The 13,987-nt window shown below is 31.7% G+C and overlaps 1 protein-coding gene across 8 annotated transcripts in view; it reads left to right on the forward strand.

Annotated features, from left to right (window-relative positions):
• The window catches only part of LOC106661739 (annexin B9-like), a 53,058-nt gene extending 39,549 nt beyond the window's left edge, over nucleotides 1-13,509 (forward strand). For 3 of the 8 annotated variants that reach the window (XM_014385321.2, XM_014385323.2, XM_024225574.1), the window contains exons 3-10: nucleotides 8,697-8,873; nucleotides 8,950-9,064; nucleotides 9,556-9,645; nucleotides 9,718-9,797; nucleotides 9,864-9,936; nucleotides 9,992-10,165; nucleotides 10,236-10,417; nucleotides 12,739-13,503. In XM_014385321.2, coding sequence (XP_014240807.1) covers nucleotides 8,697-8,873; nucleotides 8,950-9,064; nucleotides 9,556-9,645; nucleotides 9,718-9,797; nucleotides 9,864-9,936; nucleotides 9,992-10,165; nucleotides 10,236-10,417; nucleotides 12,739-12,792 — 945 coding nt within the window. In that variant the 3' untranslated portion in view covers nucleotides 12,793-13,503. Of the gene's footprint in view, nucleotides 1-8,557; nucleotides 8,576-8,696; nucleotides 8,874-8,949; nucleotides 9,065-9,555; nucleotides 9,646-9,717; nucleotides 9,798-9,863; nucleotides 9,937-9,991; nucleotides 10,166-10,235; nucleotides 10,418-12,224; nucleotides 12,308-12,738 lie in introns of those variants that run through there. The other 5 variants (XM_014385319.2, XM_014385320.2, XM_014385317.2 and 2 more) reach the window with 4 other exon arrangements.
• Nucleotides 13,510-13,987: the final 478 nt, after the last annotated feature.

Consider the following 13,987-nt stretch of genomic DNA (forward strand, 5'->3'; position numbering starts at 1 on the left):
AGGATTCTTGACAGAACACTGCAAAATGAATGGGCGGAGAAGATTTGTATAGGTTATACTACACGGCACGTGCAGATACTGGAAAGAAAGAGACGAGTCACCAACACACCTACGGACAAACTGAGTCACCACATTTGCCTGCAGGAGGAAGTGTTTTGGAATGTACAACATAGCCGTAGAAGATATTCAACCATTGAAATGGGCCTACTAATCAAATTTCATGATAAATTAGGATTCACAGGTATGCTGTAGGTATAGAACGGGGAATACGATAGCCCTCAAAGGGCGTAATATATTACACACTCCAAAAGTCCGAAAGTTATGCAAGTACTTTATCTAAAAAGAAAACCATCTTCCGGAAATCGATTTCTTGATAAAATGATAATCTGATTGCCCTATACCCATATAACCAGGATCTTAAAAAATAGTATACATGTAGTCTTTTGCTACAACTTTTGTAGATACGATTAGTGATTTTACATAACATTTAATTATGATTAAAGTGAAAATTGTTATCGGGCGTTAAAAGTTGAATTGTGAGACCTTGCAGTCTGTGATTTAAATAATTTCATACTTTGTTATCAATCTTTACCTGAAAAGTATTCGTTTGCCTAATCTAATCTTGATTCAGAGTTTTCCAAGAAAAAGAATTTTAAATTGTTTCAGTACAGTATATAAAGTCCAGGAGAAAAAGATAGCCCACCCAAATTTTTCCCTGTTAAACAATTGTTTACATTAAATTTTTTTTAGTTCATAGCTTATTTTGCTAAAGTTTGAATAAATTATACCATTAGGTTAATACAAAATAATTTCAAAGAATTAATGACAATAATACTCAATTTGGGGTGGGAAAAAAAGGCGGACCTTGCCGGCCTTTGCTTAGAACTTTTCACACAACTTTTACCGTTTTATTATCCTTCTGGAAAATGATGTTATCTTTGGGAACCATTTCGAAAGTACGTCTTAAATTGATTTTCTATCAATGTGACTTGACTTTTCATTAATTAACACAATGTCAGTTTTGTGACTAGCCAATGCGACCCCATGTCATAACGCTGCCACCTCCCATTTTCCTCTTAGAAAACATATTTTATTCTTTACGTAGGTTTTGATGATAACGAGCGCAACCATCAGGACATCGAGATTGAATTTTTTCATCGGTGAACAGGACTTCCTTCCATTGGAATAATCCTGGGCAAACTTCTTCCCCCTCCTTCTTAGAGGTGGTATCCCTTTCATTTTTTTTCCTTTTGATACGAGGAGCGAATGACCCTTTGAACTTTAATCGGAGATCGTGAGATGCGGTCTGGTGTGGTAGGTTTTAGAAAAACATTTTCTTTATCGTGCCAACGTTTCGATCTTTATTGAAATCATCTTCAGGGCTCAAAGTGTTTGTTTTCTGCGTAATTGTGCCATTCTTGTGTGTCGTGTTGAGAGTGCCAGTGAGATATTCATACATACCTACGTCATACCAGACCGCATCTCACGATCTCCGAATCATTGACTAACGGTCACTAATCACCACACATCTTTGAACTTTTTTCAAATTTGCCTCTATACCAGCTCTTTCAGTAATTTGATGGACCTTAGAGTTGAACACTGCCCTTGAAATTGACCGTTTTTTGTCGTGTTGTTAAGGCAGGCGGTCTTCCAGATTTCTTTGTCCCGTAGCTTTCTGGATATTCCAAAATGTTTAAAATCACTTTTTTACTCCTACCGGTATTTTTTGAGTTATCAGAAATGCAAAATCCTCGGTTTTTCATTCGGTGAATAATATTTTTCTCAACTCATGTTAAAGATTTTGCTGAATGAAAGCAGAGATATATCTCGATTGGTCTTGTTCACTTGGAGGGATTTGTTTTCATTAGTAAATAAATAACAAGTGCGCTTCTTTTTGTCCCACCCCACCCCAAATCGATTATTATATATTGATTCTTAGAAAAAAAATTTAACACAACGAATATTATGTTGCTCTAATGCTACAATTTTATCAAAATAAACTATGTATTGCAAAAAAAATTAATATCAATGATCAACATTTTTTTTTGACGAAAAAATTTGAGTGAACTATCTTTTTGTCCCGAACCTTAAATAAATTAAGTGTGGAAAATGAACCTGAAATTAACGTTCATAATAAAGTTTTTTTTTACAAGTCGCCAGGGCGGATAATTTGCATGTAAATTTATCTAAAAGCTCACATAGCACTGTAAATGTGTCGATGTGTTAAATTAGTTTTTTTTTTTACAAGTCGCCAGGGCGGATAATTTACAGTTAAATTTATCTAAAAGCTCACATAGCACTGTAAATGTGTCGATGTGTTAAATGTGCTTTTTTTTCTTTTTTTTTTTACAAGTCGCCAGGGCGGATAATTTACAGTTAAATTTATCTAAAAGCTCACATAGCACTATAAATGTGTCGATGTGTTAAATGTGTTAAATTTGTTTTTTGTTTTTTTACAAGTCGCCAAGGCGGATAATTTGCATGTAAATTTATCTAAAAGCTCACATAGCACTGTAAATTTGTCGATGTGTTAATTTTTTTTTTACAAGTCGCCAGGGCGGATAATTTACAGTTAAATTTATCTAAAAGTTCACATATAATGTGTTAATGTGTTAAATTTAAAATACTATAAGTGATAGCGCATCTAAAATTCAAAAGTTTCTATTCTGTTTCATCAAGTTAAACAAAAAAATTTAAATATTAACCAAATGTGCAATTACATTACAAACTAAAAAAAGGTAGGCAATGGATTTTTCTCATTTTTTTATTTTTACAATTTAATTTAAATTGTAAAAACGATACTGATAGGCTGGCTGAGAATTATTTTCCAAAAATGATAAGTTTTTATTAAATATTTTACTTTAATGGTTATTATAACTGACATAAAAATAGATTATACAAAAATATACAAACAGAAATATGATATTCGTTGATCGACCTGCAGATAATCTATGTAGGGTTCCTATTTTCGTAGAGGTCATTAGATGGGTGAAAAAAAGACTAAATGCTGGGTTCACCGAGCTTTCGTCACTTTCTAGTGCCATCATCAGGGCTTTCCCAAGGATGAAGGAAATGATTAGCATGAAAAATTATTGTACAAGTGTTTTGGGCTTAAGGCTGTGGAGCACATGGCCAGCATAATACATTTTGACGGTGAAAATAGACATCTCGCTAAAAATCGAGATAGCAGTCCAACCGGAGGCGACGGGGTTTGTCGCTCTTTCTCTCATTAAATTTAAATCCTTTGTACATAGTTTCTGCTAAAATAGCTGTATTTTAGATTTAAATGTATAAAAAAGCAATTTTTGTAAATATTCTATGTGATCACAAAAGTACCTGAACAAAATTGCTAGTCAGAACAAAAAAAAATAGTTGGATCTTTAGTCATACGGATTTTTAGAGAGATGTCTGTTTCTACCGTCAAAATGTATTATGCTGGCCATGTGCTCCACAGCCTTAAACCCAAAACACTTGTACAATAATTTTTCATGTTAATCGTTTTCTTCATCCTTGGGAAGCCCTGATGATGGCACTAGAAAGTTCCGAAAGCTCGGAGAACCCAGCATTTAATTTTTTTCCCCGTCTAGTAACCTCTACGAAGATTGGAACCCTACATACCAACGGAAATATTTGCTTAGGAGCTATTATGTTTCAAATAGTTAAATCTAAGAATAATGTAAGACTGATAAATGCAGGGAAATATTTTCAAGGCGATCCCCTTACAAGAAAAACAGAATGTAAACAAATCTAGGTCACAACTTACGTTTTCAAAATAAATAATGCCTTGTTAATAACGTGGTGATTAACCGATACACGCGATGTCATTTTTATTTAATTCGGCACGAACAATTTGAGGAAATGTACTTTGCCTTCCATTTCTGGTTGTTTGGACGACACAGGCCTATTCTTTAAACAAGTGTCTAAATATGCAAACAAAAACACATTGTCCTGTTTTTAAAATAATAATAATTGAGATTGATAAGGGATAAATAATTATTTTAAAAAATGTAGACAAAGCAATTGTCAAATTTCTAAGTTTAAATTAAAATTTGTTGCTGTTGTAAAAATGCGTCTCAGTTTATTCGGTTCTTCAAGGTTGATCAAACAGTCAATATTTAGAAATTAATTTTCGTTATTATTATTTGAAGATCGTGAGGTGCGGTCTGGTGTGACGTAGGTTTTAGAAAAACATTTTCTTTAACGTGCCACGTTTCGATCTTTATTGAGATCATCTTCAGGGCTCAAAGTGTTTGTTTTCTGCGTAATTGTGCCATTCTTGTGCGTGCTCACTGGCACTCTCAACACGACACACAAGAATGGCATACCTACACGGAAAATAAACACTATGAGCCCTGAAGATGATTTCAATAAAGATTGAAACGTTGGCACGTTAAAGAAAATGTTTTTCTAAAACCTACGTAACACAGACCGCACCTCACGATCTCCAAATAATCATTGGCTAACGGTCACTAAACACCACACTTTTCGTTATTATATTTGAGTATTTAACTTGTTCTGGGAAGATACACAAGAAAACTTACATCTGATTTTTTGTTTAGCTTAGCAGGATTTTTCTTTGTTTAACTCAAGTTCTTGTGAGATTTAGTTTTTTGAATTGTAGTTTGATATTTTCCGATTATTGGTCCGTCTGTCCTCGTTGTTTCGCTAATACGCCCTTTCCATATTTCTCGTTATATTTTGAGATTTCTTGCTGCGGCTTTGTAGAAGATGACTGAAGAACCCAATGACCCAGCACTGAAGCTGAACTCAAAGCCGAAAAAGACTACAACACTGATAATAGACGGGCAAACTCATGGCCTGTTCTATAGTAGGATCAACTCTCTGAGATGGTCGAATAAGCATATCCTCAAATTCCTATTGTAGCAGATAGCATAACACTTAAAACCATAATTAGAATAGAAAATTGGTTAGTCATTTCGAAAAACTTTTTATTGAAGTAATTGCTCGGGACTCCGTGCCGTTATGGGTTTGAACTGGGTTTTCTTTGGAATGTGAGGTAGTCAAGTTATCGTCTGCGACGTGAGAATCGTTCGCCGCCTCGTCGTCTTCATAGTACTAAAAATATCCTTGACACGGTTTGAGATCGGTAACGCCTCGCCAATCGATACGTTCAACTGTTACTAACAATCGGCGAGGGGACGCCGGAGCGACTAAGCACGAAAGAGGCCATCACGAAATGTCAATTCTCAGCCATTGACTTCGCGGCCATAACGCAAAATATCAAAATAAGTCGACCGGCCCCAAGTCTGGCGCATTTGCTGACCGAGGCTTCATAAGTCGGGCAGAAATATACATCGGAAATGATGAGATGGATGAGACGGTTTTGTACTGTTGCATGACAAAAGCGAGCATGCGACGAAGTACTTTCCAAACTTTATAGTGTTTAATTAAATTTTTCACTTGAAATCTTTGCATTTAAGAAAATCGGTAAATGACGCAATGATGCTAAGTTTTATTTTGTTCATGTCTTTCAAAGAGCATAAAGAAAATCCAATACTGAAGAAACACATCTAACAGACCAAAAACATCGAGAATAGGCAGACCAATTTACACGATCAAGATAAATTATTTTACAAGTTGTAAGCATTTTGCTAACCACTGTTACTTTAAAGTACTTTCTAAACTTTCTAATATAGCTGATTGTAAATTTTACTATAATTTTGGTGCACAATATATGTGTAGTTCGATGGTTTGTACAATGTAGGCTGGTAAAAATACTGTATTTATTTGCGACCATTATAAAGCAAATGTTTTATTTACATTTATAAATGAATAAACATTATTATTAAGAAAGAATCGTGTTAAAAACGTTCTCAAACTTTCTGGTTCTGTTGGAAAGGGCAGAAGTGAACCTCCTTCACCTTTGGTTTAAACTATTTTGGAGACGATTGCGTGGTGTATTCGACCTTGCAATGTATTTAAAAATATATCGGGAAAACAGTGAAACGATTGTCTCCACGTCTTGAACGTTAAATGACGCAAAATTCAGAAACCTATCGCCAAAATCTAAGCATCTGTTTTGTAAAGTGGATTACACACCTTTACAAATATTTCTCCAAGGGAAAAGTTGACATATAACTGGAGTTTATATATATAAATTATATGCGCCGAGTATATAACTGGAGTTTATTGCTAAGAAGGGGAGAAAAAAATAATTATTACTAGATATGGTTAGGGTTCGATTTTCAAAGAGTGGTCATTGGTCAAACAATGTGAAAATAACTGTGCCTATATGTAGACTATTCAAATCAATGGCACAGTGTGAAAAACTTCAAAATTGAACATGTCATAGACAAGAATAAACATAGATTCCATCTCAGAATGGGTCCACACAATTCGAAAGGAAAAATGAACGAACTCTAGAGGTTCTAGACATAGTAAACACATGGTTAAGAACCCTTTCTAAAACTAGCTAACATATTGCTAAAGTTAGGGTAAAACTCAGGAGAGAGATAGGGCTCCTTAGCAGTCACTGACATCTACGAAAACACCTGCATACTGGGTATACTGAGATAACCCCTTTGTTTGGTTAAATATGAGGAGAAAATGAGACATAACCTACAGTAACAAGATGACCCAGAAAAGCGATTTCAGCAATCACAGTCATTGAACTTTTACTTCTTAAAAGAAGGATGAAATCAAGTGAACTAACTGAAAAAATCAGAAAAGTACAATAAGCCAGAAGGCTGCAGTGCTTGGAGAATACCAATTTCCTACTCCTTAGTATTCTCATCAGTCATCACCATCATCACATAAAATTTGAGATTAATCCTTTGCTAGCTGTGCAAAACTTGACAATCTAGACCACAAATAGTTTTAACTAAAATTTGGTTTGATGTAAACAACAAAATAAGATTACTTTGGAACTTTTTCCATGTCAGCTTTGAGGTGGTGAACCTTGTGAACCTTTGCATATTTCCAATCATTTTGGTTTATCATTTTGGCTTTTTGTCATCTCCAGTAATAAGTTTATCACACTCTTGTCTCCTTAAAATATAATTATCTCAAATCTTTAGGAAGGACAAGCAAATGATAAAACGTACAGGCTAAGAAAGTGAATCTGTGATGGTGAAAACCCACAAACCCTTCATTGTAGATAGCAATATTTTGAAATGCTTCTGACAGACCAAAGTGTCAGAAACAAACTACAAATTGAAATTACTACTAGTATAGAATCTCTGTGGGATTTACTTCCCCCCCCCCCATGAATGTGATATGTATTCAAATTCAAATAAATAACCTACAAGCATAGTTAAAAAGTCTAGAAAAGGAGGAAAACATCTTCCCTTGAGGAATGTACACTGACTGATCTAGAACACAAGAAGATAGAGCAAGGTTTGGCTTCGTGACTTCAGCCCCATACTCAAATACTCAGAGACAATGGACATCTAGTTTCTTTAAAACAATCTGAACAGATACAAAGTAAATAGAGCTATCGTGACAGATAACCAAAATGTGATCAACACATACATGACTCAAATGTCACAAGCTAGCCTGTGTTTCCTCCACTGGGCCCCAGGATTTGAAGGAAATTAAAGAATTGGCAGGGCTGAACCATTCTGCATACAATATCAGTGAAATTTTTTAGCACAAAAGTGGTCAAAGCAAGGATCTGAAAAGAAATAAATTGCAACGCACCAAAAAGGAAGCAGGAATAGAGGTAAACAATGGAAAAAGAAAAGTGTTGACTGATTCTGCAAAGCAACACAACTGTGGTGGTAACATTGCTCTGCTGAAGATTTTTTTTTCTTTATTTTAATCAAATTTATGGATAAATGATGGTTCATCGTTGTATTAATAAATTTTAAACCGAAAACCATAATTTCTACAGTCCACATTCTTGAAAATTGAACAGAAAATTTCACTGTTTAAAAGCTCGGATGAAATGAACTGGATTATTTGTAAAAATGATACAATATTCATATTATATTCACTGATTTCGTGGTCCGCTTGATCAATTAATATATTACAATTAATTAAGGTTTTTAGTTGAGATAAAAAAAGTCAGTGGCATTAGCGGGATTCAAACCCACGATCTTCGGCTAGATACACCGCTGCTCTGAAAAATGGCAAAAAGGAGGGAAAATTCAAAAGGTGGGGTTGAGATGGAAAGTTAGTGCCTGAGTGGATCGAAGTCACGATAGCTCAAGTGGTAGAGCAGCGGCGTATCTAGCCGAAGATCGTGGGTTCGAATCCCGCTCGTGTCATTGACTTTTTTATCTCAACTAAAAACCTTAATTAATTCATATTATAGTTATTTAGGCCAAATTGTAAGATTCGGTCAGACCCTTATCACTTGACAAAAGCAAATTCTGAAAATCCTGTATGATCAGCACTGTCAGAAGTTCAAAACCTTTTAGAACAGCAAAAAAAATTATTATTATTTTGTGTTGCTTATTAAATCTCTTCACAAAATTTCACTACTATTTAAATACAGTACAAAATGCAATGCAGATAAGATACAACCAAATTTAGTTGTTAGCTTTTTTTTTTTTGTATGTTAAAAATAAATAAATTTTTACATGCGTCTAAAAAGGATGATTATGATGTTGAGGTAAATAATTTCCATATTAAAATAATTTACACATCATTTTATTAGTTCTGCAATATTTACAAACATATTATATTATGTTATTATTATGTTTTGCATGTTATATTTTGCTTTCTTTCAATAGTCAAGGGCTACAGTCCAACCTGCCGACAACTTCGATGCCAATGCTGATTGCGAAGCTCTCAAAGCCGCCATGAAGGGGTTTGGCACTGATGAACAGGCAATTATCGATATTTTGGCACACCGTTCAATAGAACAGCGTTTGGATATTGTGGAACAATACAAAACTCTTTACGGAAAGGTAGTTTTTTAAATAAATCTATGCTGTTGCTGTAGTCCCACATTGGTTGCTATATACAATTTCATCATTATTTTAGGATCTGATATCACAACTGAAAAGCGAGCTTGGTGGTCATTTTGAAGATGCTATTGTCGCTCTGATGACTGCTTTGCCTAATTTCTACGCCAATGAAGTTAATTCTGCTATCAAAGGTAAATGTTATAATTACAAAATATTTTATTTTAATTTTTACGTTAAACATTGGTTTCTCAATTCTAAATAAATATGCGCTCATTTGCAAAACAATAATTCTTGCCAGTTGTATGTCTAACAATTATGTAATTATGATTTAATTTATTCTTGAGGGACTTATTCATTGACCTTCATTCAAAAATAATTACATCTAAACATGAAATTCACAATGTAACGTAAAATCTTGTTTAAAGTTAAAAGCTGTTCTTTTCTCAATATAATTTCGTCATAAATTATTCTTAAAAGGGTTACGTTAATGTTGTTTTATTTTAAAAATTGCATATTATTTGTTGTTTTTTTATATATTTTTAATTGTTTACAAATATTGAAAATGAATTCTTAAAGATTGACTTTTCTGGAGGGCAAACAATTATTTAACAATAAAAAGCCGTAGTTCAATTCATTTTCAAGAAATTCCAAATGTATTGAACTATAATTTTGTTTATTTCAGGTCTGGGGACTGATGAAGAAGCCCTTGTTGAAGTTTTAACAACTTTAAGTAACTACGGCATCCGTGCTATTTCCTCTGCTTACAAAGAAAGTATGTACAATTATGAGTTTAAAAAAATATATATTAAAGAATCAATTTTATTTTATTTATTGCATATTTTAGTGTTTGATAATGAAATGGAAGACGACATCAAATCAGACACTTCAGGAAACTTTAAAAAACTACTGGTCTCATTGTGTACAGTATGTATAAACACGAGTTAAAAATTTAGTTGTAAAAACTGTTTAATAATTCAAAAATTATTAAAGGCTAACCGAGATGAATCGACAGATGTTGATCATGATACAGTCGTTGCCGATGCCCAGGCCCTGGTTGATGCAGGTAAATATTATATTTATAATGAAAGGAAAATTGTATTAATTCATGTTTTGAACAGGCGAAGGGCAGTGGGGAACTGAAGAATCAACTTTCAATTCGATTCTCGTTCAAAGATCTTATATACATCTAAAACGCGTGTTCCAAGAGTATGAGAACATGACTGGAAACAACATGGAAGTTGTTATTAAATCAGAAACGTCCGGAGCTCTGGAAGACGGTTTTCTCTCTATCGGTACAGATTTTAGACAAATTAATTATTAGCCAAATAAATAAAACTGATTTTTTTTTTTTTTTTTTTGTAGTAAAATGTGTAAAGAACAAGAGCAGGTATTTTGCCGAGCGCCTTGAAGACAGCATGGCAGGGATGGGAACGAAAGACAAAACCTTGATCCGGATCGTCGTAGGACGCTCTGAAATTGATCTGGGTGAGATTAAGGCTGAATACCAAAAACTCTATGAAACTCCCCTTGCAGAACGTATTGCCGTAAGTACCTTAATTTATCTGTGTTGCAACCTGTAAATTTTCTTTTTACAATTTCATTAGATTTCACAGTTTAGAAACACAAATTCATCAAACAAATTGGAAACAACAGTTGAAATTCAAACTTTTAAGTTACTTTTTATTTAGGTTTTTTAGTTTAATTCAAAAATTTCCATATAAAAGATATTTGAGTATGAGCTTTATTTTCAAATCAAATTTTAAATTTGAAACTACAAATGCTTTCTGTGAAAATTCAAAAATTCCTATGTTAATCTTATACTTAGAACCATCAAATCATAAGCAAAAATGGTTTCTAGATAATCTTAAAAATCTAATTCCAATTAAAATCACAATAACAAAGATAAGTATTAATTTTCTCTTGCTTAATAAACTCATTAATGTGTATTTATTCAGGTTTTCATTCTTATCTTAAACAAACAAAGCAGCGAATTCATGGAATAAAATTTAAAAAAATTTTAAAGTGTAAGTTACATTTGGGATTTGAACCCAACGTTCTAACCACTTGAGCCACGACAACCGTGATCCCCAACACTCTGACCTTTTTATCTTAACGCATTGTATCTTTGTTCAACTCCCTTTTTTGATAACGTTTCATCGTGACATTGTATGTTCAATTATCTCCACCAAGTGAACTAGACGGGATTTGTACTCATATGCCACATGCCAACTGTAGACATCGTACATAATTATTAAATTAAGAGGGTTTTTTTATTGGTTTTAGTTACCATATTTTATTAGTGTATCAGGGGTCGAAGTCATCAGCACAGTTCCAAAAATCATGGGTTCTTCACATTTACATTTTTACCTCAAAATACACGAATAGAAATATTAAAATAGAGTAGCTTTTTTTGAAACTTTTGTTTTCATTAAGAGGAAATTGTGATACATCAGACTATTTGACCACATAAAGAATATGAGGATTAGAAAAAGAAAAAAGCCAGAAAACTGATTATCAAATTATTTATGTTAAATTTAATATAAATGGGCCAGTTGGCCAAGAAACAAATTTAAAAACACAAGATGAGTATAGTTAAATAAGAAAAATTTTAAAATTTGATAAATTTCAATGTTGGTGATGGTGGTTATGGTTATTTCAGAGTGCTTGAATAGAATGCATGAGACAAGTTGCATTAGGAAATATTTTATTGGTCTTCTCACAAAAAATAATTTCTGAGATATGTCAAATTAACTTGTTTCCTACTTCAACAACATAATAATCCTGATCTAATTAAAACTCATGAATGGCTTTTATGCAATACACTTGCACAATTATAATTATTTATTGTAGGAAGAAAAGTTTTATACAAACCAAATATAAATAAAAAGCCTAGTTTTATTAACATTTATGTTTATTATTATATTTATAGACTAAGATCTCCAGAAGTGTCAAAGAATTTAAGAATCATTCAATAAATAAAAAAACTAGTATTCTATTCATCTTTACTTTTTTGCTTATGATATTTATGTTTATAATTGTTATTTTTATATTATTGTCCGAAAGAGCTGTTTGTTTAATCAAGACAACTTAAGTAAATTTATATGGAGATTTTTTTATTATTTTTCTTTTAGTTACATTTTTGGGTTTACAACATTATTCCCAATTTATATTTTTTTAATAAATCAGTCAATAAATTAGAAGACATAAATAAGACCAGTTAATATTAAAATGATAAATCCATAAATTGCACAAGATAAATTAATAAAATAATAATAAAACTCACTAAACCCATCTTTTCTTCTCGCTGTTTTACTTTTTGTTACTGAATTATTTTATTGCTTTTTTTTATAGGGAGACACATCAGGAGACTACAAACATCTCTTGCTGGCCTTGGTTAAATAATAAAAAATGCACTTGCATGCGCTTGTAGCTTATATTTTGTATTTACTCTGGCCCTTGAATATTTTTTCCGTGGTATTATTGTCAAATTGAATTTTTCTTTTCAATAAAGTTCCTAATTTTCTTTAAAATGTGGTTTCAATAACCATTTCTTGACTGGAAAGCACAATAGCCTACAATGGAAAATATTGGAACGGTGTAAACATTTTTTTTATATAAATACATAGTGAAAAATAATATAAAAGATTTATTTTTAAAAAAATCTTTTTCAGAATTGGGTTGTAAATAATAGTCTACCCAAATAATATTTCAGTAAAACAAAGCTCATCTGTTAATTTACTTCTTATAACTATAAATGTATTTAGTTTTTATTATAAACAAAAAATGCACTATAATCGCATAATTAAGTATTAAATTTTTTTTTAAATCTACCTCAAATTTTAATTGTCTTGTTTCTTGTCTTCAGAGCGATTGTGGTGGAGAATTCAAAAGCCTTTTGGTAGCAATGATTGGTGCCTAAGGCTAAGCAACAGACATTTTGCAGCAACCCATTAAAACTATTTCAAAATTATTTCAGATAAGTATTTACATTATTCAAACATTTAGCATTCACAGTTCAATTGTAAGTTTCAAAGAAAATTTAAAGTCAGCAACTGTTTGTTTGTAACACATACACACTTTATATAAAATTTTCTTTTATCTTACTTGCCTAGGGCGAAAGTATCATTTGGTTTGCCAATTAGGTACTGATAGTGCTTAATAAGTGATTGTCGGTGATATGAACTGCTTTTTATAAGAATTTAAAAAAAATATATGTTTGTCAAAACAAATTTTTGAGTATACATTTTACAAAAAATATATAATTTGTATAGTTTATATTTATTTTAATAGTTATATTGTAATAGCAAAATATTTTTAGATTAGATTAGGCTGAAAAAATTCAATTAAGTTTTCACATTTAGTTGTGTGTGATTGCTTAGGAATTGATGTTAAAGTTCGATGTCAACTAAAAATAATAATAAACCCTTTAATTGTACCAATTATTACAAAATTAAAAAAAAAACTGTCACTTTTTCATTATGTTAACTTATGTTATCTTAAATTGCCTGTACAGCAATAAGGAATAAGGAAGTATTTCTTTTATTTGTGTCAAGGAATGTTATCGCTGCAATTTTGTGTGTCTGTCATAAATTTTATTTTAAGAAGGGTACTATATAATAAAAGTTGTTTATCTTTATTTTTGTTTATTACTCCTCAGCTTTTTCTTCTCTAAGTTGAAAACTAATACTAATGTACCACAAGATTTGTTTTTGTATGTATTCAATTTATATTTATCAATGGAAAGATTTTTTTTTTAATATTAATTTATTGTACAGTGATTGTTCTGAAAATTTTATTTTCTTGTGTATTTCAAGTTTGAAATTACATCTTGGAAAGGTTAAATTTTTCGAGACAGAACAAACAAGTAAGAAAATTTGCAAATCATGTTATATTAAATATATATTTTCATTTACATATCATTTATCACAAACAAAAAATCAAAAGTCAGCAATTCCATACATTTTTTTTCATAACGAATATATTTCTATTGGAATAGAAAGAAGTTAACATTCAAATAAATTAATTAAATTGGTTATAATATAAAATTCAACATAAATTCATTATAAAAGTCAATATGCCAGTGCTATAAAACTTTGAAATAGTACAAATAACTT

Source organism: Cimex lectularius, unplaced genomic scaffold (genome assembly GCF_000648675.2).
Source record: "Cimex lectularius strain Harlan isolate CLEC.00 unplaced genomic scaffold, Clec_2.1 scaffold34, whole genome shotgun sequence".
Taxonomy (NCBI): domain Eukaryota; kingdom Metazoa; phylum Arthropoda; class Insecta; order Hemiptera; family Cimicidae; genus Cimex; species Cimex lectularius.